The 25,124-nt window shown below is 50.8% G+C and overlaps 1 protein-coding gene across 3 annotated transcripts in view; it reads right to left on the reverse strand.

The window, feature by feature from the left end:
* The window catches only part of PHF2 (PHD finger protein 2), a 94,554-nt gene extending 78,159 nt beyond the window's left edge, over window positions 1-16,395 (reverse strand). For all 3 annotated transcript variants that reach the window (XM_067744890.1, XM_067744891.1, XM_067744889.1), the window contains exon 1: window positions 16,240-16,395. In XM_067744890.1, coding sequence (XP_067600991.1) covers window positions 16,240-16,337 — 98 coding nt within the window. In that variant the 5' untranslated portion in view covers window positions 16,338-16,395. The remainder of the gene's footprint in view (window positions 1-16,239) is intronic.
* Window positions 16,396-25,124: the final 8,729 nt, after the last annotated feature.

Here is a 25,124-nt window from a genome sequence, read left to right on the forward strand (position 1 = left end):
GTCTCTGGTGGACCAATGTCCTGAACTTGGCTCTCCCACCTCAGAGGCTCAGGCCTGACACCCGCCCGGAGCACCAAAACCCTGTCAGCCACATGGCAGGTCTGACTCAAGAAGAAATTACAGTGTTCTTAATAGTTCTCTCCATCCTCTGACCCAGCGTCACCAGAATGAGCATTTTGAAAATGAATGGTCACACAATGAATGTGGCCAGGAAATATTTTCTGTAACATCAAATCCTAAATCTCTCAAGGCTTACATTGTATTTTCAGAATTCTTTGCTGTCATTCCTAAAGAAGATCCGATTGGAAGTGGCTCCCCATATTTTTGGCCTTAGGTTACTCTACTCTTTATCTTTAGGAGGAGCATCTGTAAATAATAATTTAGTATCTGTAAGTATCCAAGTGTATTTGAGTAATCATTTAGTATCTGTAAGTAATGGTTTAAAGCTCTGTGAAGGAGGACTCCCCGTTCATAGAGCAGTGTTTAGCTTCTCAGACTGGAACTAATCTATGCTGGCCTGTGCCTTCAGCATGTCTTGTAAGGCTGGTGTCTGCTGGGATCTCCCCAAGGGCCCCCTCTTGTGTCACACCCCCATCAGCCTTGCAAACCACACATTTTGTGGCACTGAGGCCTCACTTTTCTTCTCTCATGTGGAATGCAGTAACTAGGGGCTTAGCTGCCAGTCTGCAGGAGAGAAATGTGAGGACAGACCTGAAGGAGCTTGGCTTACAGGCTCTGTCCTCCAAAGCTGGCCATATGCTTTGGTCCCCACCTAGGGTGGGACACTCCGGCGTGAGTGTAGCTGGTAACAGGATGGTCCTGCTGCTCTGGGAAGTGGTCATGGGGCCTCAGTCACTGCTCCTAGTTAGGTGGTAGTGGTGGGGGGGCCCAACCTCAACCCATTAGCCTGAGGCCTCATCCCTGGGATGACCCCAAAGGGGGCCTCTGACTGGACAGGGTCCTATGGGACTTAAAGCTCCACTTGCAGAAAGATGCTTGGGGCAGATGGGGCTGTTGGGTGGCTGACGGAGCCCGTCCTCAGCAGACAGGCCACAGGCTAGGCTAGCGTGCATTATTGGGGTGGGGGGGTGACATCTGAAGAGGGGTTGCCAGAAGGGCCTTTAGAGTCAAGGGTCCTAAAGAAAGCATCCCTCACCCTTGCCTCCAGGCGGCTGTGCAGTGGGAGACACTCAAGCCCAAGTGTCTATAAAACCTGTAGTCCACTAAACCTGTGAAATGAGAGGCAGGGCAGGATGACCTCTGTACTCTGAAATCTCATTTTCATGCTTATTTTATTTCTGATTATAAAAGTGATATTATGCTCCTGGAAAACAAGTTGGAAAGTGGAGATAAGTATGAAAGCAACAGGAAAAAAACCAGTCTCAACCCTCTAACATTTGCTTCCAGCATGTCTTCTAACTGATTCAAACCAACTAACATCCTATATAGACAACGTAGAATCTTGGGGGTTTTTCCCATTTAACATTATAGCATAAACATTTTCCCGTATCATTGAAATCTTGTCGTAAACATCACTGTTGATGACGGAATAATGTCCTATTGTGAGTACATTATAATTTACTTAATCCTCCCCTCAATTCTATCATCTAAGAGTCTAGAATCCTTGATATATTAAATGAATATTCAAAATATCTCTTCATGTATTTTTGAACCTGTTCCACTGGATTTTTAATAGATATTCCAGATAAATGGCATGGTCTCTTTAAAAATCAGAAGCAGGTTTTGGAGTATTTATTCCAGCAGTTTCTAGGGAAACCAACTGTATGCAGCTATAGAGCAAATACCTCTGTCAGGAAGCTCTGGGAATTACAGCCTTCCATCTGGATAAAACCCTCAGAGACTCACAAGGTGGCTGGGAAGACAAATTTCACCTGAGAGCAAATGCAATCCAAGGTCATGTTAACAGAAATACCACTCTAGACTAAGAGAGGTGAGGCCCCTGTCCTCAGCCCCTACCACACCCCTGAGGGCAACAACTTGGAGGGTGTTTAGAGGTGGGGCCTGGGAACAAACTGTGCTGTGACCCTACAGGGGGCAACCCAGAATGAAGGGAAGGCTGTGGTCCCGATTGCTGCTATATCTGGAGGGAGGAGCAACTGGTGTGCTCCAAGGTCCTATCCTGCTGGAACATTCTAATATCTGTTCTTTATCTTTTTTTCCTTTTTTAACCATAAAGGACAAGAAAAGCAAAGATCAGGATATTGAAACCTGGATGGGCTCCAGCGGGCCCTTGCCCCAGACTCCCAGGAGGCACAAATGCAAGGTGTAGGGCCTGGAGCAGACATGTACTGTGGCCCCCTGAGGTGAGGGCCTTTTGATGGACCCTATCCCAGAGGAGACGGGGGCCATGAGGTTAGTTTGGTACAAGCTGGGCCTCAAGGCACACTTCAACAGCAGCCAGCATGACCAGTGGGCAGGGAGTGTGGTGAAAGGACACTGGCTGTGCTTGATCACCTCCAACCTAGGGGTGTGTTGGGAACACTGAGCATCAATGTTGCCATCCCTAAATCAGGGACCTCGCCTGGCTCATGGAGCGGGTCCTGAGGACAAGATGAGGCACACACATACCTTGGACCTCACTGTGCAGAGGGCACCAGAGCCCTCCGTCCATCCCAGGGACACTCACACTGACAGATACCCGCAAGCACAGCATTAGGCCTTGTCCATAGTTCCCCCCGACAGACAGGACACTTCCGGGAAGGCCTTGAAGGATTCTCTTGCCAAGCGACGGGTAAGAATGGCAGGCTGCCAAGTGTTGCTGGGTGACCTCGCCAAAAGCCTTTTCCTTCACTAACTGACAGTGTGTGCAGATCACGGTGAACAGGCCGGTGCCGGGAGGTGACTGCGCGCTCCCAGAGGGGACACGCTGGTACAACAAGGCTCTGTGACCACGTGCCGTCATCCAGACCAGCGGCCTCATCACAGGGACCGTCTGCGCAGGGATTCCCCCAAGAGTTTAAAATGAATCTGAATCCTGGAACCCCGGAGTGTTGGGAGGGAAATGGCAAGGAGACAACCAGGCCCAGCTCTGCCACCCCTCAGGTCTCCAGTGGCCAGCTCTGAGGGCGGCTGAAGATGGGCTGGATCCTGATCCTTGGTTCCAACAAGGGACCTTGGAGAGCTGGCCAGGCCGCCCGGGTGACACAGAGGTCCTGCGGAAAAGGCAAATGGGCAGGCAGGGAAGGGGGGCCCCAGCAGGATGACCCCAGAGCGGGGCAGGCCTCTACCAGGACAGACATCAGGCCACCTCCTCCTGACCCCAGAACCTCAAGGCCAGCTGGTCACAGCCTCCCACTGCAGACAGGCAGCCCAGCCACACAGCGAGGTGTTCTGGAATGGGGGCCGACAGTCGTCACTCACCGAATCACAGAGGCACAGGGCTTCCCGCACTCAAACGTGTGCTGCTCAGGACTGGGGGCAGGGGGGCTTCCCCAAGGGCAGAACCAACCAAGAGGGTTCCAGCCCATCTGTGGGGAACACCCCAGGGTCTGGAAAGAGCACCAGGCTGAGAAAGGACACAGACTGCTGGGCAGCCTCTGTTTCTCGTTTGTGAAAGAGGGGCTTGGACCAAGTCCTCCCTGGGAGGCCCAACTTGCACATGCTATTCCAGTAGTGTGTCTGGAGGGCGGGAGCCATTCAAGTGGATGGTGGTAATGTTGGCCCCTAAGGCAGAGCGTAAGAGTGGGGGCGGGGGGTGGGGGCGGGGAACTGCTCTCTTAGCTTTTCAGAGAGGCAGTGCAAAAAGCACTCTAATTACATCTTTCTTTTCCAAAGAGTAGTTTGAAATCTAATAAAACAATACAAGTCTGAGATCTAGAAGAAACTGTGAAAGGGGACCAGCACCATGGTCCTAAATGGTAGCCCTTGTGATCAGGACCACGTGGAGAGCGCCCCATGTCCGTGTTGCAGGGACCACCGCAGGGCTGCTGGGTGACACTCAGCTCCCTCACGGGGTCACAGGTAGCCCCGCGAGCTGTCAGGGTGCCCTCACTGGGGCTGGGGTCCTAGGTTCAGGGATGTGTGAAGGCGCCTGGGGGGAGGCCTCACGAGCTGGAGACATGGCTCCTCAAAGGTACACAAACGTTGAAGGATCTTCAGGGTCAGGATCAGAGGACAAAGGGGTCCAAGAAGCCACCACAACTGGAGCAGATGGGTGTGCAAGGCCTCCAGTAAACCTGGCTCTGTGGGGAGGACTAGGGGTAGGAAGTGCATGGCAATGGAGCGACATGGACTCCAGGGCTGTGACCAGGGTACCCAAGTGATGTGAAATGCTAACAATCAGGTAAACTGAGCCGGGGCATGCACAAACTCTACCATGGCTGCCACTTTTCTATAAACCTAAAACAAGTCTAAAATAAAAGTTTATGAAGAAAATAAAAGCAAATGAGGCTGACTTCACAGTAAGACTCAAAAGGAAGGGAGAGGGGATATTTGGCAAACAAGTGAGCTTTCACCCTCTGCCAGCCCCGGAGGTTCGCAGGGGCTCAGAGCACTGCTGCAGCAGGAGGAGGGAGAGGACGGGAGTGCCCCCCGCTGCCCAGACCCACCAGAGGAAGGCTGCCTCTCATTTCACTTCTCAGATTCAACCTGCTCTTTTTGTCTTTATTAGAAAGCATCTGGGCCACTTACAAAATCCTACAATTGTAGGGAGAAAAGGATTTAAAAGTGAGTGAGCTTAATAATTAGACAACTACAAACTGAAATGATAATATAATAATATATAATATAAAAACTGCACAACAAAACCATAGTGAGATACAATTTTTCACCTTCCAGACTGAACTGACAAAAGATCAAAAAGTTCAGAAAATGTGCTGCCAGTGCGTAGAGAAATCTCTACAACCTATCTGGCGATTTTAAAACCTGAAACGCTTCCCTTCAACTCAGCACCTTTATGTCATGGAATTTATCCAACAGATAAATTTGCCCATATGCACACGTAACCGTATGTACCAGGATGCTCCCTGGGCAAAACTGCAGTTGCTCCAGATGAGAAACAAGCTTAACGCCAACCAGGCCAGAGGAGACAGGGAAAACGCATCCCTGAGCGCAGCCCACACAACAGAGCCCTGTCTGAGAACCATGTCCCAGGCAGAGCCATGCCCGCAACGTGTGTCTGTGTGCCTATGTGCCTGAGAAAAGAGAGAGGGGGGTGGTTGCCTGACACAAACGTTGTCTAGACAGAAATCTCTCTGCGGTTTTTCCTAAGGGGCTGCCATCGAGTTGGTTCTGGTGAGAAGACAGCTTTTCACTACATATTCTTTCATACTCCTTTTTAAAAACCCATGTCCTAGTGTTCCGTTTGCAAATTTTTCAATTAACTATTTTGAAGTGAATAAATGCAGTTATTCCTTATCACAATAAACATAAGAAAAGAAAAGGGGTCAGAAGCTCCATTTTCTACCCAATAAAGGTGAATATGTTTCTGCAGAAGTTCAGTCGCCCCTTGCCCTCAACTGGCGGCAACTGTGTCCCTCAAGGGACATCGGCCATGCCTGGAGGCACTTTTGCTGTCACAGCTGGGGGGGCGGGTGCTACTGGATTAGTAGGCAGAGGCCAGGGATGCTGCTCCACATCCTGTACAGCAAAGAATTTTCTGGGTCCAATGTCCACAGAGCCCAGGCTGAGAAACCCTACTCTAACGTACACACTATTTCCCCAGACGTGTCCAGTCTGGGGTCAGTTTCAATTATTAAAAAGTTGTTTCTCAAATTGAATGCAAATCTGCCTGCCTCATTCTCCAAGCTTCAATCCAGCACTTGGTTTTTTCACAGTCCCGAGGCTGGGACGGCTGCTCTGCAGAAGGAAGGATCACGCAGGGCTGCACCTCCGGAGCTCAGCCGCTGAGCGCAAGGATGAGCAGAGCCATGTGGTGCTCTCTGGTCCCACCAACACCCACCTTCTATACCAGAGGGTCACATCATCTGTGGATGAAAGGAAAGGAACCACGTGCCCTGTGGAGCTGGAGAAGGGCATGGGATGGGCAGGACTGGGACACGGCATGGGGGGCCTGGGAAAGTGGCTTCATGGCTCCCTGCTCCAGGGTCTCTCCCTCACTTCTGCCCAGCATTACCTTCGGGCCCCATAGGGATTTTAGAGAGTCGGGGTGGGGGGAGTGGCTGTGGGACTTGGGAGGGGACATCTCAAGGCCAGGAGAGGGCCACACAGCACACATTGGGCAGAACTGGGCTGAGAACACGGGAAAAGCATTTGTACCTGTCTTTTGGGGCAGAACCCAGGTAAAAGGTCCTCAGAGCCCTAGTCCCACACCTAGCTGTGGCTCAGTGAACGGGGGGCTGATATGACCGGCCCCTAGACTCACAAAGATGCCCCACCCTCACTTAGTGAGCCACCCCCAGGTTTACCTGTCCACCTCCACATCTGGAGCCAAGGGCTGAAATGCAAATGCCTGATGCTTGTACAGTGGGCAGGTGGCAGGCGCCTTGGCAGCCAGGGGTCCAGGTTGCTGAGGGGGATGCTGGAGAGTCCCAGGGGCAGTACCAGGATCAGATGGGGGCCGGCTACACAAGCACCCAGACTGGGATCGAAAGGTCACCATAACAACACAGTACCATGAGAACCAGGAGGCTGAACAGCAGCTAAGACTTCCACCTTCCAACAGCATGGGTGAAGTATGGGGAAAGAGCAGTGCCTGGCAGACTTCGAACTTGCCAAGGGGAAGTCAGAGTGGCAAAGCCGCATGTGCCACTTATCAGCCAGTGACCCAGGCTGGCTGCTGGCCCTCTCCGAGCCAGAGTCTCCTAAGCAGACCCAAGTCTAGTGCCCTTGGGGAGCTGCTGAAAGGACAAGGTGTTGACAGAAAGTATCTGTTGCTGGGAGCAAACAAGAGGCAAGAAACACCCCTCACCGTCCCAGGTGCCCCTTTTTTTACGAGCTATAGCTCCAAAACAGCTGGGAGATTAGCCATAGTTATGTCAGACTTTCCAGGAAAGAAACTCTACAAGCACCAATGGCAAATAATCCTGGAGTTTTGCAAATGTCAGCAGAAGGATGTTTAGTGAGAACCCACCCCGAGCTCTGATGCACACCCACTGTGTTGCCTCATGCAGTGCTGAGGGATCCCCCTCCCCTCAGGGTTTGGGGAGCTCTCCTGGGGAGCTCGCTGCACACCTCCCTGGGCGTTGTTCATCTGGGAGGCACACTGGATCAGGCTGCAGTTTCTTGATTATTCCAGGGTGCCAAAAGTCATGCTGCACCAGGCCTCAGTCTCCTCTGCAGGAAATGGGAGCTGAACCCCTAAATCTGTGTCATCTCTCCAGCTGATGGCAAGTCAACCCAGGAGGGTGGTGAGATGGGGTCTGGGCAGGGAAGGGTCCTGTGCCTCACTGGGACACGCTCATGTCCCCAAGAAGCACTTTCTCACTGCCCTTCCCACTTAGCCCAACTTCCCTGAAATTCACATTCAGACTCTGACTCGGGAGGTAGTTCTAAGGGGATGGATAAAATGAGAGGCAAATTCACAAAGTTACAAGATGATTTTCAAGTATCAGAGTTCGTGTAGCTGGGCTGGTTGTACATCAGTCTGGGATTGCCAGCCCAAGTCTGGCTGTCCCAAGGGTAGGTATCTGTGAGCTCAGACCTGGCCCCAGGGCACTCTCCAAAGCCCATCCAGCCATTCACACTTAACCGGCACCATGGGACCTGTGCCCAGTCCACGGTGTGTAGGGCACAAGAAGAAATGAGTTCCACTCTGCACTTCTGTGTGAAGCAGAAAACGGCACCACACTTGAAGGACCCAGGCCAGAGACTGTGCCCAAAGCTTCCTAGGCACTTGGCCCACCCCAGCATAAGGCTCACGGTTTAGTCAGCAGCTTGGGCTACCATCCCAGGGGCTTGTTCACTGCCCTCATGTCGTGCTCAACCCAAGGAGCAGTGCCGACCCATGCTACAGGTCTGCATTCACTGGGACCTCCTGCCTTCTGGGGTCCTGGGCACTGTCCCCTGTCATTAACATCAATGAAGGGGCGCTGGCAGGGGGAGCTCCAGGACACACACACTGCTGCTGTCCCAGCCTATCATGTTGTAGTGTTAACCTCAGGGAGCTGATCTCTCCAGCCTCAGTTTGCTTGCCTCCCAATCAGAGCAGCCCACCACCACCAAGCCCTCAGGGGCAGTGGGAAGTTCAGCAAGGCCATGTGCAGTACATGCCCAGCAGTGGGCCCTGATCTACTCAGTGGCAGCTTCCTCAACAGTCAGGGTAAAGGAGATAAAGACCTGCATGGCGACCCCCACACAATACAAGAAGGAGCCCCCCAACACTTGTGTATGAAAAATGCCTAGCCCAGGATGTGACATAGGCAAGGCTCAACAAACACTTAAGATTAAAAAGGAAAGCAGCACCCCCCCCCAGGGCATGCAGACACACTCTGGACACAGGACATCCACAGGCACCCAGCTGAGTGTGTGCACACCCCAGCACATGCATGAACACCCACACCCCACACATGTCTGGTTCTGGAAAGTCAGCTGCCACATGTTAAAGGGTGATTTTTTTTAATAAAAAGGGTAAAAGCACCGGCAGTGAACAATACAAAAAGGAAATTACAAAAACAATCCCACTTACAATTGCATCCAAGGGAATTAAGTACCTAGGAATAAACTAAATCAAGAATTTAAAACTTGTACACTGAAAACTACAAAACATTGCTGAAAGAAATCAGGGGATACCTAAATCTAAATAAATGGAAAGACATCTCATGCTCATGAATCAGAAGACGTAATACTAAGATGTCAATACTACCCAAAGCGATCTACAGATTCAATGCAATCCCTGTCGAAATTCCAACAGCTCTTTTTGCAGAAATGGAGAAGCCAATCCTCAAATTCATATGGAATTGCGAGGAGCCCCAAAAAGTCAACATAATTTTTTTAAAAGAACAAGGTTGGAAGTCTCATACTTCCTGATTTCAAAACTTACTACAGGGCTTCCCTGGTGGCGCAGTGGTTGAGAGTCTGCCTGTCGATGCAGGGGACACGGGTTCGTGCCCCGGTCCAAGAAGATCCCACATGCCGTGGAGCGGCTGGGCCCGTGAGCCATGGCTGCCGAGCCTGCGCGTCCGGAGCCTGTGCTCCGCAACGGGAGAGACCACAACAGTGAGAGGCCCGCGTACCGCAATAAAAAAATTAAAAAAAAAAAAACTTACTACAAAGCTACAGTAATCAAAACAGTATGGTACTGGCATAAGAAAAGACATACAGACCAATGGAATGGAATAGTGTCCAGAATTAAATCCTCATGTATATGGTCAAATATTTTTCAACAAGGCTACCAAGACTTTCGATAGGGAAAGAATAGTCTTTTCAACAAATGGTTCTGGAACAACTGGATACCCACATGCAAACAAATGAAGTTGGATCCCTACTTCAAATCTTATATAAAAATTAACTGAAAATGAGTCAAAAACTAAATACAAGAGCTAAAACTATAAAACTCTTAGAAGAAACCAAAGGGGTAAATCTTCATGACCTCAGATTTGGCAATGGATTCTTAGATATAACACCAAAAGCATAAGCAACAGTAGAAAAAGACAAATTGGACTTCATCAAAATTAAAATGTTTGTGCATCAATGGGCATGACCACAGAAGTGAAAAGACAACCCACAAAATGGAAAAATACGTGCAAATTTTGTATCTGATAAGGGTCTAGTGTCCAGAATATATAAAGAACTCTTAAAATTCAAAAATAAAAAAAAGAACCCCATTTTAAAATGGGCAAACTGTTGCAACAGACGTTTCTCCAAAGAAGATATGCAAATGGACAACAAGCACATGGAAACATACTCAACATCATCAGCCATTACAGAGATGCAAAACAAAATCATAATGAGATACCACCTCTCACCCACTAGGATGCCCATAATTTTTAAAATAGAAAACAACAAGTGTTGATAAGGATGAGGAGAAATCGGATTGCTCCTGCATTGGTAGTAAGAATGTAAAACGGTGCAGCTGCTGTGGAAAAGTTTGTTGGTTACTCAAAAAGTTAAACATAGAATAATTATATGACCCAGCAATTCCGTAAACAATTGAAAACAGGTCTTCAAACAAATATTTTACACAAATGTTCACAGCATCACTACTGACAATAACTATAGGTGGAAAAAGCCCAAGTATCCATAAACAAAGGAATGTATATACAAACTGTGATATATCCTTACAATGGAGTATTATTCAGCCATAAAAAAATCAGTGAAGTTCTGATACATGCCACAACATGGTTGATCCTAAAAAACATTATGCTAAGTGAAAGAAGACAGACACAAACTGTTACATATAGTTTGATTCCATTTATATGAAATGTCCAGAATAGATAAATCCACAGGGACAGACAACAGATGGGTGGTTGTCCAGGGCTGAGAGGGGGAGGGACAGGGAAGTTGTTTAATGGGTTTTCTTTTGAGGTGACCAAAATGTTTAGGAACTAGATAGAGATAATGGCTGCAAGTCATTCTGAATGCACTAAATGCTATTAACTGTGCACTTTAAAATGGTTAATTTCATGGTATATGAATTTCACCCTAAATTTTTAAAAAAGGATGAAAGGTGGGTTTCACCATTTGCTGGACAAACCACAAGACCTTCAGTTCTTATGCTCTGAGGTCAAAGCCAGTCACTGGCTGGAATTCTAACTATGTTTTTCCACAGATGTTTTTCCACGGATGACCCAGCACTTTGGGTGGAAGTGAAGAGACCCTGCACCCTGAAGCAGAGGGCCAAGCCCCATTCCAAAGAGCACGGTTAGGCTCACTTCCCACCAAACCAAAAAGTTGAGAACCAAGACAGGCAGCAGTAGGGGAATGGAAATGGAGTGAGACAGAGAAGGAGAGGTGCAGGGATGGAGGCACAACTCTCAATGGGAAGCCAGCGGGACACTGGGCACACCTGAGACACAGAGGGTGCTGCAGAGGGCCCAGCTTCCCTACTTGGCACCGGATGTGGCCTTCCTGCTGAGAAGATGTTTCCATCCACATAGCATTTCAAAACCGTGGACAGTAATGGGGTTTTCAGCACCCTCCGCCAAGAATATGCCAAACGCCACTTCTGTCCCTGCACCTGGCAGAGGTACGTACACCTGCTGCAGGTGAGGAGACGAGACGCCCCCCTCATCTGCTTGAAGTGGGAGGACAAGGTGGCCCACCTGGCCCACCACCCAGGTAGCTGTGAGAACCAATAAAGAGGATAACTGTGAACTAATCCTGATGCCATAAAGGCCAGCCTGAGTGTGAGCCCCGCAGCGCTATTAGTCACATCAGTCATTTAGAAGTCAATTGACGGCTCTGCCTTACCCACACCGGAATCTTAGGAGTTAGATTCTTCTAGCACACTTTGTCATGGAACATTATTTTCTGGCCAATGCTCCCTCCCAACAGCAAATCTGCTCATTCTTTTTGAAAAAGGCCCTGCCACATGGCCAGGTGCCACGAGCACAGAGGCGAGGCGATGGCCCCAGAGGATTGGGTACCCAGCAGTGGCAGGGTCCACATGAAGTACCTCAAATCTTTGCCCGATCTCAGGCCAACTGCAGCCGCACCTGAGCCAAAGCAGCCCCAAACAAATGTGGGCTGCAGTACAGAGGCTCACACCAAGCATGTTTCTGGGCCAATATTTTCAATAAAAGCAAACATTCTGGTGATTACCACGAGCTCCAAGTCGCTTCCTTTGAGATTCATCTCATTTGGAAAGGATCAATGGACAGGGGACATCTGCTCTGCCCTCTGTAAGTTGGCAGAACATTCCCCCAACCTCCTCTGGAACTTCTTAAACTCACACAGTGAGAATTCCTCATTTAAAAATGATGAACCGTTATTCCTAACCACGTCAAACACGTCACAACTCCATTGCCATGTGAACGGTACTTCCCCCAGTATTAAGGGATCTCAGGTTGGAAGGCTGAATTGTCAGCTCTGATCACCTAGACTGCGACGTTGAGGCCTGACCCCCTGGCAGGCCCTCCTTTCCCTCCAAGTGCGCACACTTTGCTGGCCAACAGGGCCAGCCAACAGTCTCACTCTGTGGTACTGAGCAGCCATGAGGGCTGAGGACTCAGGAAGAGGCTTTGCCCCAGGAAGCTTAAGGCTGGGTGGAGTGAAAGACACAGCGAGAGCCCACAAAGGCCAACCAGTCCTGGGGATGACGGGCACAGAGATAGGGCCCTGGAGAGGAGGGCAGGCAGACCCCAGGTGGAAGGACAAACACACAGGAATCAGAGGGGATCTGCACGAGGCAAGTCTAGTCAGCCCACCTTTCTGAGTACTTGCAGAATTCGACCCCTTCTGCACACCCCAGTCCCCACCCCCAGGTCCTGCCTGTCACCTCTCACCTGGACAAAGGCTCCTGTCCCTCCCTACCCTCTTCCCCAACTGTGCCCACAGCAGCCAGAAGGACCCTGTCAAATCCTCAGTCCCCTCCCACTGCTGCTCTGCTCAGAGCCCCCACTGTGGCTCCTGCCTCCTAGCCACACCTGCAGGCCGTCCCTGATGCAGCTTCCTTGCCCCAAACAGTGCTTCCTCAGGGCTCTGAAACAGCTCCCCAGGCTGGCATGGAACTCCTGATCCACAAGTCTGACTCCCATAGAAAACACCCTGTAAGAGGCAAGGGAGCTGCCTTGTTACCCCAGGAACCCACAGGGCCAGCACTGCACCCCACACAGAACATGCACCCCATAGTACTTACTGAGGGATAAATGAAACTTCTGCCACTGAAGGACTTGTACAGCACCTTCAGCTTTCAAACTCTTTAAAATCAACTTTACTGATTATGCTTCCAAAAACCCTTCAAGTTTAATACAACAGGAACTTAAAGAGGGCCAGGAAGCTTCAGGATATCTGATACTTTAACAGAATCATTCCTATTTCCCACAGACAGAGACTCTTCACATCAAGATGGTGACAAGGTGAGAGGCCCAGGTCACTCCCTAGAGTGACTGGTCCGTGGTCAGATGCCTTGCCGAAGGCAGGGGTGGAAGGACACACGGGGTCTGACAGAAGACACAGTCATGAGAAGCCCCCCAGTTCTTGTCCCTAAGTGGCTTTGTGGCACCTTAATTGGGGAAGAAGTGTCCCAATGCCTGAGTAGTGCTGTGCTTCCCTATCAAACACACAGATAAGACAGCTTTGAAGACAACCAGCCGCAAAATCCATCCCCTCCCAGTCAAAGCCGATTCCCAGGCGATACTACAGCAGGTGCCAGTGAAGGCAGACTAGGCTGACAGGGTATCCCAGCCCCAGGAGTGACTAGCCATGGTCAAGATGGGGTGGAACACGAGCTCCTGACTTCCTGGCTGAATGAGTACCAGCACAGTCCAGCGGAGAGACCTCCCCAAAGAATGCCAGGAGGGGTGGTCAGGCTGCTCAAAGATTCCTGCCGAGGTGGACACATCCTGGGAGCAGGTTCTTCCCCTAGAAGGGGACTGTCCCGACCATGATCTCAGCCAGAGATGCTGCTAGAGTCCTAGCAGCAAAGAGTTGGCCACTGTGAGTGAAAGTAACCTCAGAGACCCCCTTCCAATCCATCCAAAATGGGGTGCATTGTAGGGATGTGAGGGGTCACAGGCGGAACAAGAGGGAGCCTGTTACTTTCACAGTTATGTTTATTTTTACAAGTACTGTCTATGGCAAGTTATACTAATGTTCTATTTCAGGGAATGATATGAAGTTTCCTTGGAAAAGAAAGATTCAGGAGAGTAAGGAGACACAAGACTGAAATGGGGTCCTAGAACTAAATAAATCTGCCCGAGGCCTGGAGTTTGGTTAGCAGTACTGTCCTAGTGTTTCTGCCTCAGCATAGTTTCCATGCTTCCAGCATAATCTGATAAGATGTTAACTTCAGGGGAGGCAGGGTGTGGGATAGAAGGAAACTGTACCTTTTTTGTTAACTCTTCTTTAGGTCTAAAATTCTCTCAAAATAAGAAGTTACAAAGTATTCAAACTTTTAAAAAGTGAGTTGAGCTGTTGAATATGAAGTAAACAACAGTACAAATGATACACGGATCTGGAAAGAGTGGAGGGCCATCCATCCAGAATATCAGATTTGGAAACATGTGGGTCCTGTCACACACCTTCCTGTCACAGTGGAGAAGGGCCACACCAAGAGAGGTGGGGGGTTTGCCCAGGGCTGTGAGGGCCGCATGCAGCCTTGCCCACAAAGGTCCCAACCCCTGACCCTGTGTTCCCGCATCACAGCACCTCCCCTGAGCCACCCAGGGGACTAAGGACTACAGGAGGTGTTCTGGCCTCAGGGCTCACTCACTTCCTTAAGGGACCCTTGATTAGATGCAGAGAAGATGTGCCCCACGGCAGGGGGAAAGCACAGCCCCCTTCAGACCCTAGGGCGACCCCACATAAGTGGAAATGAATCTGTGCTGATCAAAATGATCTGTGCGTATATCAGATCAAATCAAAGACCTCACATGAAAAATAAGAAATAAGACCTCCCAAAAACATCCCCTTTAAGGTGTCAGCACGCATCCTTCTCCCTGCCTCTGCCTAAGCCAATCGAGCAAATGCCACCAGCCCCTCAGGCCAGCCCTCAGCCCCCTTCCCCTGCCTGCCCCGCATTCTTGGGTCTCTCCCTACCTCCTCCACTCCTCCCACCCACTACCTCCCTTCTCGAAGTCTAGCTCAGAACTGGTCTTGCCTTCCCCACCCAGAGGAAAGGGCCCCTGGGCAGCCAGACAAGGGTCCTCCCAGGCGCTCACACTCCCCCAGCCTGGGCACCTAGGGAGTTCTGCAGGCCCCCAGTGGGGGTGGGGAGGAGGGAGAGGCCCTACCACTTTCAGGGCACTCAGGGCCCGCTTCTCAGTATCTCTGGAATTGAGGAGCCATGAAGGATCACATGGCAGCTCTCACCCTTGATCCAGCCACGAACTCTGAGAGGATGCCAACTGGTGGGTGTGCATAGTAGCAGTGTTCTGGGCTCCTCTGCTCTGTGGGGTCTCTGCAACCCTGGACATCCACGGGAAGGCAGCCCAGGAAGCCCAGGAGATTTCAGTGGGAGTCCCTGTCCCATGGAGTCCCACCCATCCTCACTGGGGTCACCGTCACAGGCGCTGAGCTGGGAATCAGGCCTGTGCTGATCAGCCTGAGCGAGCCCTGTCACATCTGGCTGCCTGGCTCCCCACATGTAAACTGGCAGGACTAGACACCACAGTCCATGTTTAAGGGCCACCGGCCCATCCACAGTTAAAGCCAGGGGGAGGCTCTCCTCTCTGGGGGTTGAGGGACCACCTACCACCACACACCCATCTCCTGCCCCCAGCCCTGCTCCTGCTGGGTTTAAGACTGGAGCATAGGAGAGTACACTACCCCGGCCAGCCTCTGGCGGTCCCGCTGAGGCCCAAACACATGAGAACCTGTTGGAGCAGTTTGGGCACCAGTATCACCTCCTCTTCCTCCTCCTCCACTTACTTCTGGGTGGGAAGGGGCCTCGGGTGGGAAGGGGCCTCGGGCTTTTGAAAACTCGGCACAGGGCCAGGTCATGGTCACAGGCAAAGGCCAAGCTTTACCTCCCCCCACCCCATCTTCCTCTGAGAGCATAAGGTCAAGTGAAAACCAGGGTGGGCCTGTGTCTGAAAACAGAGAGGAGGGGAATGGGGAAATGTGATGGCCAAGGAGGAGGCGGCAAAGTCACAACACCCCCACCCACACAGAGACACCATTCTGTCACCCGCACTCCCGCCCGGGGACATGCAGGCCGGCCGGGTCCAGGAGCCCTGCTGGGGCCGGGCAGGGGTCCCGCCCGCCCGGACGAGGTGCCGGAGCTCCGGGCCGCGGCGGAGGGTGGGCGCGTCGGCCGCCACCTGGCCGGGCCCCACGTCCGTCCCAGCCCCGCCGGCGTCCGAACCCGCCACTCGCGCCTCACCGGGGCCCGCGCGGGGAAAGTTCCTGCAACTTCGCGGGGGAGGCGGCGGGCGCGGGGCCTGGGCCTCGGGAGCCCGGCCTCCGCGGCCCCGCTGTCAGGCGGCCCGGCCGGCCGGGCGCCCCAACTTCCCGGCCCGGCCCCCACCCGCGGCCCCCCGCGGGCCCGCTTTGTGAGCGGCGGCGGCGAGGGGCGCCCGCCCAGCCCCGGCCCCCGCCCCGGGCACAAAAGGGCGCGCGGCCGGCGGGAGGCGGCGGGCGGGGGCCTGCGGGGCGCTCACCGGGCCGGGCCGGGGCCGGGGGCCGGGGGCCGGGGCCGGGGCCGGGCGGCTGCGCGCTCACCTGCCGTGGAACCAGTCCTTGCAGGCGTCGCACTCGATCATGAAGCGGGTAACATCGTAGGGGAGCCGGCAGACGCAGTACACGGGCACCGTCGCCATGTTCGCCGCGCCGCCCGCCCGCCCCTCGGCCCGCGCTGCGCTCCCGGGTCGGGCCGGGCGGGCCGGGCCGGGCGGGGGCCGGGGCCGGGGCCGGGGCCGGGGCCGGGGCCGGGGGCGCACTACAGCCCGCGCGCACCCGGCTGGCGCGTCCACACAAAGCGGGGCGCGCGGTGCAGGGCCGCGCCGGGAGCCGCCCGCCGGCCCGCGGGGCGCAGGGCGCGAGTGTGCGCGGGGGACGGGCCGCGCGCGGGACACAAAAGGGAATGGACGCGCGGGGGCGGCGGGCGGAGAGCCGCGGCCCCACCGAAGGGACCCCCGGCCGCCGAGCGGCCTCTACGTCAGCGCCCCGGGTGGCGCCGCCTCCGCCCGCCAGCCTGGGCCGCCGCTCCCGCCGCGGGAAGGCGGGCCGGGGACCGCGGGGAAGGCGGGCCGGGGTACACCGCCGGGGGAGACGGTGGGCCGGGGGAACACTGCTGAGGGAGAAGAGGGACCGGGGGACCTGCCAGGAGAAGGTGGGTCGGGGGACCTGCAGGGAGAGAAGGTGGACTGGGACACCCCTCCAGGGGAGAAGGTGGGCTAGGAGACTGTCACCTGGAAGAAGGTGGGTAGGGGGATTCCCCGGGGAGAATGTGGACTGGGGGTACAGGGGGAAGGCAGGTCTGAGAGACCCTCTGGGTGTGAGGTGGGACCCCGAGGAGGAGGACGACGTCCTTCCTGGTTAAGAAGGCCGAGGAGCAACTACTTGGCTCTAAGTTTCATCTGATAAGCAGCGGAGCAGGGGGCAGCCAGGGGTGGGGGGTTCCTCCTGTTCCCTCCTCCTTCCTACCTTACCGACTGAGTTTCTGGCTGGAATACAACTTCCCTTTCGCCCTTACTCCTGGCTGGAGACAGCCCACCCTCCCTCACACGATCTATGGACTTCCCTTGATGCTCAGTCCTCAGTGGAGGACAGAATTCAGGGGACCCGGGAGCATGCTGGGACGGGTCAGCTCTGTAAAGAGAAAGGAGTTACCTGGAATTTGAGCTGCCCAGGAGCCCTGGAGGGAGCCCCCAGGCCTGGGAGACCTAAGGTGCAGGGAGGACAGCAGGTCCCAGGCCTCCTGTCTGTGTCCCAAATTGCTGAGTTCTGCTGGTGGCAACAAGGATATAGGAGGAGGGGGGAACCGAGAGGTGCTGCATTGTTGCTCTGGGCCCAGCATCCTTTGCCCTAAAGTGGTCCTCCCTCCTCACCTGTGGTGGTCAGGCTCTTTGTTGAGTGTGAGATGGGGAGGGGGCCTGGCTCTGAGGGATCTTTTCCCAAGGCATTCTGTAGCAGGCTCTCCCCTGCCCCCTACCCAGCTGCTGCATCCTTTGGGCATCTGTGATCATTTCAGGATGCTAGAATAGAGCTGGCTCCTAATTCAGAGTAAGGAACCTGTCTGTGCTCCCTCACTCTGTCGGTCTTCCCCACCCTCCCTAAGCAAAATATGCATGGTGCTAGGAGATGCTGGCCACCACAAGCACAGAATTCCAGGCTTGGGGCAGGAAACCTGGCCCAGCTCACCTCACAGAAGCATCCCTGACAGGTACCCAGCCGAGACCTACAGCTGCTAAGGGCAACTTGCTCCACTTGTAGGCAGCTCTCCCTCCTGTTGAGTCAAAATCTGCCTTCACATTGTCAGCCACCTTCCCTCTACAGGTGACCCCTCAACCGCAGCTTCAGTGGTTCAGCTTCAGGGACAATGTGAGAGTGGGAAAAAGAAGATTTTGAAGGGGGAAATGGGGAGAAAGGGATGATCTCCCTCCCTCACCCTCTCACACATTGGTGAGCTGCCCAGGATCTGGAGCACAAGGTCTTCCAACCTGAATTCTAGCCGCCATGCTCCCCTCCAGAGTCTTAGGGAGTGACTATTAAGCATTGTCCACAATTAACACCCTAATGTGAATTGGTGCGGATAAACAGTACTCAGCCTGTAGATCAAAGTCTGCAAGGAGGCCCCGAAGAGCCTGGCCTGGGCACTGCTGAGTTACCTTCCCCCATGGCAGTACAGAAGCACTTAAACTAGCAGTGTCCACATCCCCCCACTTATCATCCATCGAAGCCAGAAACTTCTGGAGACCAACTTGACTGTGGGCAGTCCTCATCTCTGCCACTTCCATTTCCTAGTTTACAAATAATGATAGTAGGTACCCAGCATTTGTCAAATGTTTACCAGGTACAGTGCACTGTGCTTAGTTCTTCAGACATGGACCAGAACTCACCCAGCTGCTTATAAAGCACTCAGCATACCCCCTGGGTAGTGATTATTACATACGCAGCACTCACATTGACACCTTAGGTGTTACTGCTGCCACTTTAGAGATAGGTATATAAACAGGTATCAGAGAGAGGTATAGTACTGGTGCCATTTTTCAGAAGTGAAAACTGAGGCCCAAAGCAGTTGACTGCCTCATGGAGGAGGTCAGCTGGCTAGTGAGAGGAAGGAGCAAGCCAGGAACCCAGACTTCTCCAGGGCCTAAGCCTGCACTGCCGCCCCTCTTTCACCTCCCAGGGCACCCTGAGCACATACACTAGGCATGGGAGCCCATCCTTGACCCCCAAGTCCTTCACTGCTGACCTCTGGGATGGCTCTGGTCACCCTGCACCACCCACCTCTACTCCTTGCCCTCCAGGACTCCCCTGTCTACAGCTGTGTCCACTTGCATCTGGAAGTGTCCACTGAAATACTTTCCTGTTACTCAAAGCTCTTCCAAGGCTGCCTGCCAGCTACAGACTAAAATAAGACTCAGTATGGGTCCCAGACTCTTCCTCTCTTTGGTTTCTCCCAATGAGTTCCCTCTTATCCCCCATCAGAAAGCCTGCCTTATCTCTATGTCCTCCCTCTTTCTCATTCATTTACGTCAACATATATTGAACATCTGCTGTGTGCTGAGCAGTGTTGTAGCCATGGAGCACTCAGCAGCCCCAAGTGTTGTGGAGCTCATATGGCAGTAAAGGGAGACAGCAACACATATAGTGGGCTGGGTACCACAGTGCCCTGGGGAAACTGGCACAGGTTGGGGGCTGGGCAGAGGCGGAGAGCTCCTGAGGTGACCTGGAAGCAGAGGCCTGGAAGGGGTGAGTTGAGGAAGGAGAGCGAAGGGAAATTACTTGCAAGGACCCAGAAAGGAATAGGGGTGGCCTTAGCACTCTGCCACGCTAAGCTCAGTGGCCCCTCCATGTGGTCTGCCCATTACCTCAGCATCCGTCCCCCAAGTTTGCCTCATTCTCCAGGGCACAGCACCCATGTGTCTGTGCCAGCATCAGGACCTCACCACCCACCCCAAGAAGCCTGGCATGCTGTAGGGGTAAGGTGGTTGGGCTTCCAAACTACAAGGCCATGTGCTGCCCCTCCGCCCTGGCACTCTGGTGAAGTATGACTGCAGTGCCGCATACCCTGCAGTGAGCATCTGAGGACAAGACGTGTTTTATTCACCTTATTACCCAGTGGAAAAGCAGCATCTTCCAGTATGTATTTATTCACTCACCTACTACTCAACAAAGTGTACTGAATTGCAGGTACAGGGCTTTTGGGTTTTTTTTTAAATTGTGGTAACATACACAGCATAAAATTTACCATTTTAACCGTTATTCGGTGTACAGCTCTGTAGCATTAAGTACATTTACAATATTGTGCAGCCATCACCATCATCCATCTCTACAACTATTTTCATCTTTCCAAACCGAAATTCTGACCCTAACTCCCCATTACCCCTTACCTCCAGCTCCTGGTAACCACCATTCTACTTTTTGTCTTTATGAATTTGACTACTCTAGAGACCTCACATAAGTGGCATCATACAGTATTTGTCCTTTTGTGATGCTTATTTCACTTAGCAGAATGTCCTCAAGGTTCATCCATGGTATAGTATGTGTCAGAATTTCCTTCCTTTTTAAGAACGAATGATACTTCATTATATGGCTATGCCACATTTGGTTTATCTGCTTACTGTTGATGGACACTTGGGTTGTCCCCACCATTTGGCCATGAGTATGGGTATACAAATGTCTGTTCAAGTCCCTGCTTTCACTTCTTTTGTGTGTATACCCAGAAGTGAAATTGCTGAATCATATGGTAATCCTATTTTTAACTTTTTGAGGAACCACCATACTGTTTTCCACAGTAGCTACAGCATTTTACATTTCCAACAACAGTGCACAAGAGTCCTAATTTCTCCACATCTTCATCAACACGTTGTTTTCTGGTTTGGGATTTGTTTTTTGTTTGTTTTTTTTTAATTTTTTTTAAAGCCATCCTAATGTGTGGGAAGTGGTATCTCATTGTGGGGTTTTTTTGAAGTAAATATTTTTATTTTGATTGATTTCTCAATGTATAGTGCAATATAATAGTTTTTTGTTTTGTTTTTTGCGGTACGCGGGCCTCACTGTTGTGGCCTCTCCCGTTGCGGAGCACAGGCTCCGGACGCGCAGGCTCAGCGGCCATGGCTCACGGGCCCAGCCGCTTCACGGCATGTGGGATCTTCCCGGACCGGGGCACGAACCCGTATCCCCTGCATCGGCAGGCAGACTCTCAACCACTGCGCCACCAGGAAAGCCCAATATAATAGTTTTTAATGGCAACAATTTGGTTCTACTGAAACTCCATGATCATTGTGGTCTTGATTTGCATTTCCCTAATGATTAGTGATGTTGAGCATCTTTTTACGTGCTTATTGGTTATTTATATACCTTCTTTGGAGAAATGTCTTTGCATCTTTTCCTCATTTTTTATTTGAGTTGGTAAAGCCCAATTCATCTGTTTTTTCCTTTTGTTGCCTGTGTATTTGATGTCATATCTAAGAAACCATTGCTAAATCCAGTGTCATGAAGCTTTCCACTGTATGTTTTCATTTAAGAGTTTTGTAGTTTTAGTTCTTAAGTTTAAGACTTTGATCCATTTTCAATTAATTTTTGTATAGGGTGTGAAGTAAGGGTCCAAATTAATTCTTTTGTAGGTGGTTATCTAGTTTTCCCAGCACCATTTGTTGAAAGGACACTCCTTTCCCCACTGAATGGTCATTGCACCCTTGTCAGAAATCATTTGACCATATGGGCCAAGGGTTTATTTCTGGGGTCTCTATTGTATTTCATTGGTTTGTTTGTGTATCTTTATGCCAGCACCACGCTATTTTGATTACTGTAGCTTTGTGGTAAGTTTTGAAATTAGGAAGTGTGAGACCTCCAACTTGGCTCTTCTTTTCCAAGATTGTTTTTGCTCTTCTGGGCCCCTTACAATTCCATGTTAATCTGAGGATTGGCCTCTCCGTTTCTGCACAAAGAGCTATTGGAATTTTGACAAGGATTGTGTTGAATCCGTAGATCACTTTGGGTAATATTGATATCTTAACAACAGTAAGCCTTCTGATCCATTAACATGGGATGTCTTCCTATTTATTTGTATCTTCTTTAATAGCTTTCAGCAATGTTTTATATAAGTTTTCAGTGTACAGATATTTTGTCTCCTTGGCTAAGTTTATTCTTAGGTATTTTGTTTGTTTGATGCTATTGTATGTGGAATTATGTTCCTAATTTCCTTTTTGGATTGTTCACTCTTAGTGTATGGAAACAAAACTGATTTTTGTATGTTGATTCAGTATCTTGCACGTTTGCTGAATTTGTTTTTTAGTTCTAACAGTTATTTGTAGAATCTTTAGAGTTCCCAAATCTTGATGATTTTACATGACATAAGATCATGTTATCTATGAACAGAAATAATTTTACTTCTTCCTTTCTAATTTGAATGCTTTTTAAATTTATTTTTCTTGCCCAATTACTCTGGCTAGAGCATCCAATAGCACGCTGAATAGAAGTGGTGAAATGGGCATCTTTCTCTTGTTCCTGATCTTAAGGGGAAAGCTTTTTTTAGTCTTTCACCATTGAATATGATGTTTGGTTTGGGCTTTTCATATATGGCCTTTACTACACTGAAGAAGTTTCTTTCTATCCTAGTTTGTAGAGTTTTTTGTTTGTTTGTTTATCATGAAAGAGTGTTGAATTTTGTCAAATGCTTTTTCTGCATCAATTGAGATGATTATTTTTCCCCTTTATTCTGTTAATGTGGTCTGTATTACATTGATTGTTTTTTTTTTCTTGATTTTAAGGATGTTGAACTATCCTCGCATCCCAGAAATAAATCCCATTTGGTTAGGGTGTATGATCCTTTTAATATGCTGTTGAATTTGGTTTCCTAGTATTTTGTTGAGGATTTTGCGTCAATGTTTATAAGGGATATTGTTTTGTAGTTTTCTGTTCTTGTAGAATCTTTGTCTGGCTTTTGTCAGGGTAATGCTGGCTTCATAGAAAGGATTAGGAAGTATTCCCTCCTCTTCAGTTTTTGGGAAGAGTTTAAGAAGGATTGGTGTTAATTTTTCTTTAAATGTGTGGTAGAATTCAGTGCAGCTATCTGGTCCTGGGCTTTTCTTGGTTTTTGATTATTGATTCAATCTTCTAAATAGTTATAGATCTATTGAGATGTTCTATATCTTCATGATTCAGTTTTGGTAAGTTGTATGTTTCCAAGAATTTGTTCATTTAATCTAGTTATCCAATGTGTTGGCACACAACTACTGCAGATGTTATAGTAGTGAACAAGGCATACACCATTCCTACCTCCAAGGAGCTCATATGCCAGAGCAGGAGACAGAAAACTAATAACTGTCTTGCGGGGAGATGTCAGAAAGGACATACGAATTCAAGGTTGGATGTGTGCTTTTGTATCAGATGAATCCATCTGATGAATGCAAAGAAAATTCCAAGAGCTTCTTGGGCTACTTGGACCATGGTGATCAGAAGCAGAACCAGTTGAAATGAACAGTAAGCCACAGGAACTTTGAAAGCCTTCTGGGTTTTTCTGATGGGTACGAAAGTGTGCCCTTCTTGTTGTCCATCTCTAGGATGGTCCTGTGATGTTTGGAAGCAGTGAGTTTGTAGACCAAACTCACTCAGCTGGATGGCCATATAATTTATTATCCAAAAGGGTGCTATTAATAAAACACCAGAACAGAGGCAAACAAGGCTATTCTGGTCCAACTGGGACCAGGGTGGCCCTCCTATAGCCCACACTGGGGTCACTCAGGTCTGCAGGGATGGACATGCACAAATGCCACGAGGGGGTGTGGCGCGATGTGGTCTGGCTAGGTCTGCTATGGGTGCCAGTGCCTGCCAGACACAGCAGGCTAAGGCCAACCAGGGTACCCACCCTGATGCAGCTCAAACTCTGCCTGGGTAATTCCCACCTGGCTTCCAGGTCATTCATCAGAGGATTCCCTGACACCTTCCTCCACCATAGTAAGTTCCTCTTTTCCTCTGCATTTTCCTTCATAGAGCATATTATCATTGCTGTTGCATTTTCACATGGGTTTATTTTTTCTCGTTGCATTTCCACATGACTGTCCACTCAGGTGACGTGACACAGCACAGAGAGGTCTCTATTCTGCTCATGGCTGAGTCCTCAGCAACAAGCACAACGCCAGCCCCAGTGGGCCCAGATGACCAACAGGTGGACAAAAGGACCGATGGAGATCCAGGGATCTCTCTAAGCAGGGAAGACCTAAGATCTTTCTTCCCAGATGCATGAGTTTGGGAGCACGTGTATAGGACCCAACATGGTCGCTGGGTTGATACCAAGTGAGGACGAGACCCTCAGCCTGAAATCAGCCTCCATCTGTCTGAGAGGCAGGGCCATAGTTCTTGCTACCAGGCAGGTTCATTCCAGGTAGAACCGTTCACATTCAGGTCTGCCTGGGCCATTTCCAGTCACTGTTCTGGGTGTCAAGAAAAAAGAAACACATGCAGCCAGAGCTAAGTCACACCCAGCTAAGGGTCTGGGGTGGTGGTGCCCACCCCCCATGGTTTCAGAGACCCCTGGGCAGAGTACAGTCTGCACTTAACAGGACGGCAGCACGCAGAGCGTATCAGCTTCCTGCGGCTGCCATGTCAAGGTACCACACTGGGTGACTTAGGACCACAGAAATGTGTCATCTCAGGGTTCCAGAGGCCAGAAGTCTAAGATGAAGGTGCCAGCAAGGCCATGCCCCCTCTGAAGGCCCCAGGAAGGGTCTGCTCCAGGCTTCTCTCCAGCTTCTGGTAGCTTCTTGGCTTGTGGTAGCATCAGTCCAGTCTTCACATGGCCATTTTGTTCCTTTGTGTGTATCTGTTTCTGTGTCGAAATTTCCCCTTTTTATAGCGACACCAGATTTGTTGGGTTAGGGCCCACCCCACTCCAGCAGGACCTCATCCTAACCTACCTAATTACATCTGCAATAACCCTATTTCCAAATAAGGTCCTACTCTGAAGGACTGAGGTCAGGGCTCCAAAATATGAAAGTGGAGGGGATACAGTCCAGCCCATAGCACAGGGTGAAGCATCTAGTGCAGAGCTACTTTGGCCCTGTCTACAGGTCCTCGGGTCATCTGTGGCCCAGTCTGTGCTAGGGAAGCTAATAGAGCAAAGAGCAGAGGACAAGCATTCAACAGCCTAGGCCCACATGGGCAGGGCAAAGACAGGGCTCCAGGCAAAGTGGCCTCTGCAAGGTTCACTTGACTAAGTGGGGATTAAGGAGTAAAAGGGGGTAATAAATTAGTCATTCTCAGGAAATGTGAGGGTTGAATAAGTTCCCTGGAAGAGAGAGCTACTCCTGAGAACACCTACATCGGGAAAGAACAGGCACCCAGTGCAGCAACAGGCTCCCTGTGAGGCCAAGAGGGGGGACGAGGAGGGAGGTGTTGGAAACTCTTTGTCCTTGCAGGCAATCATATGGACGAGGGTA

This window comes from Pseudorca crassidens, chromosome 7, assembly GCF_039906515.1.
Source record: "Pseudorca crassidens isolate mPseCra1 chromosome 7, mPseCra1.hap1, whole genome shotgun sequence".
Lineage (NCBI taxonomy): Eukaryota > Metazoa > Chordata > Mammalia > Artiodactyla > Delphinidae > Pseudorca > Pseudorca crassidens.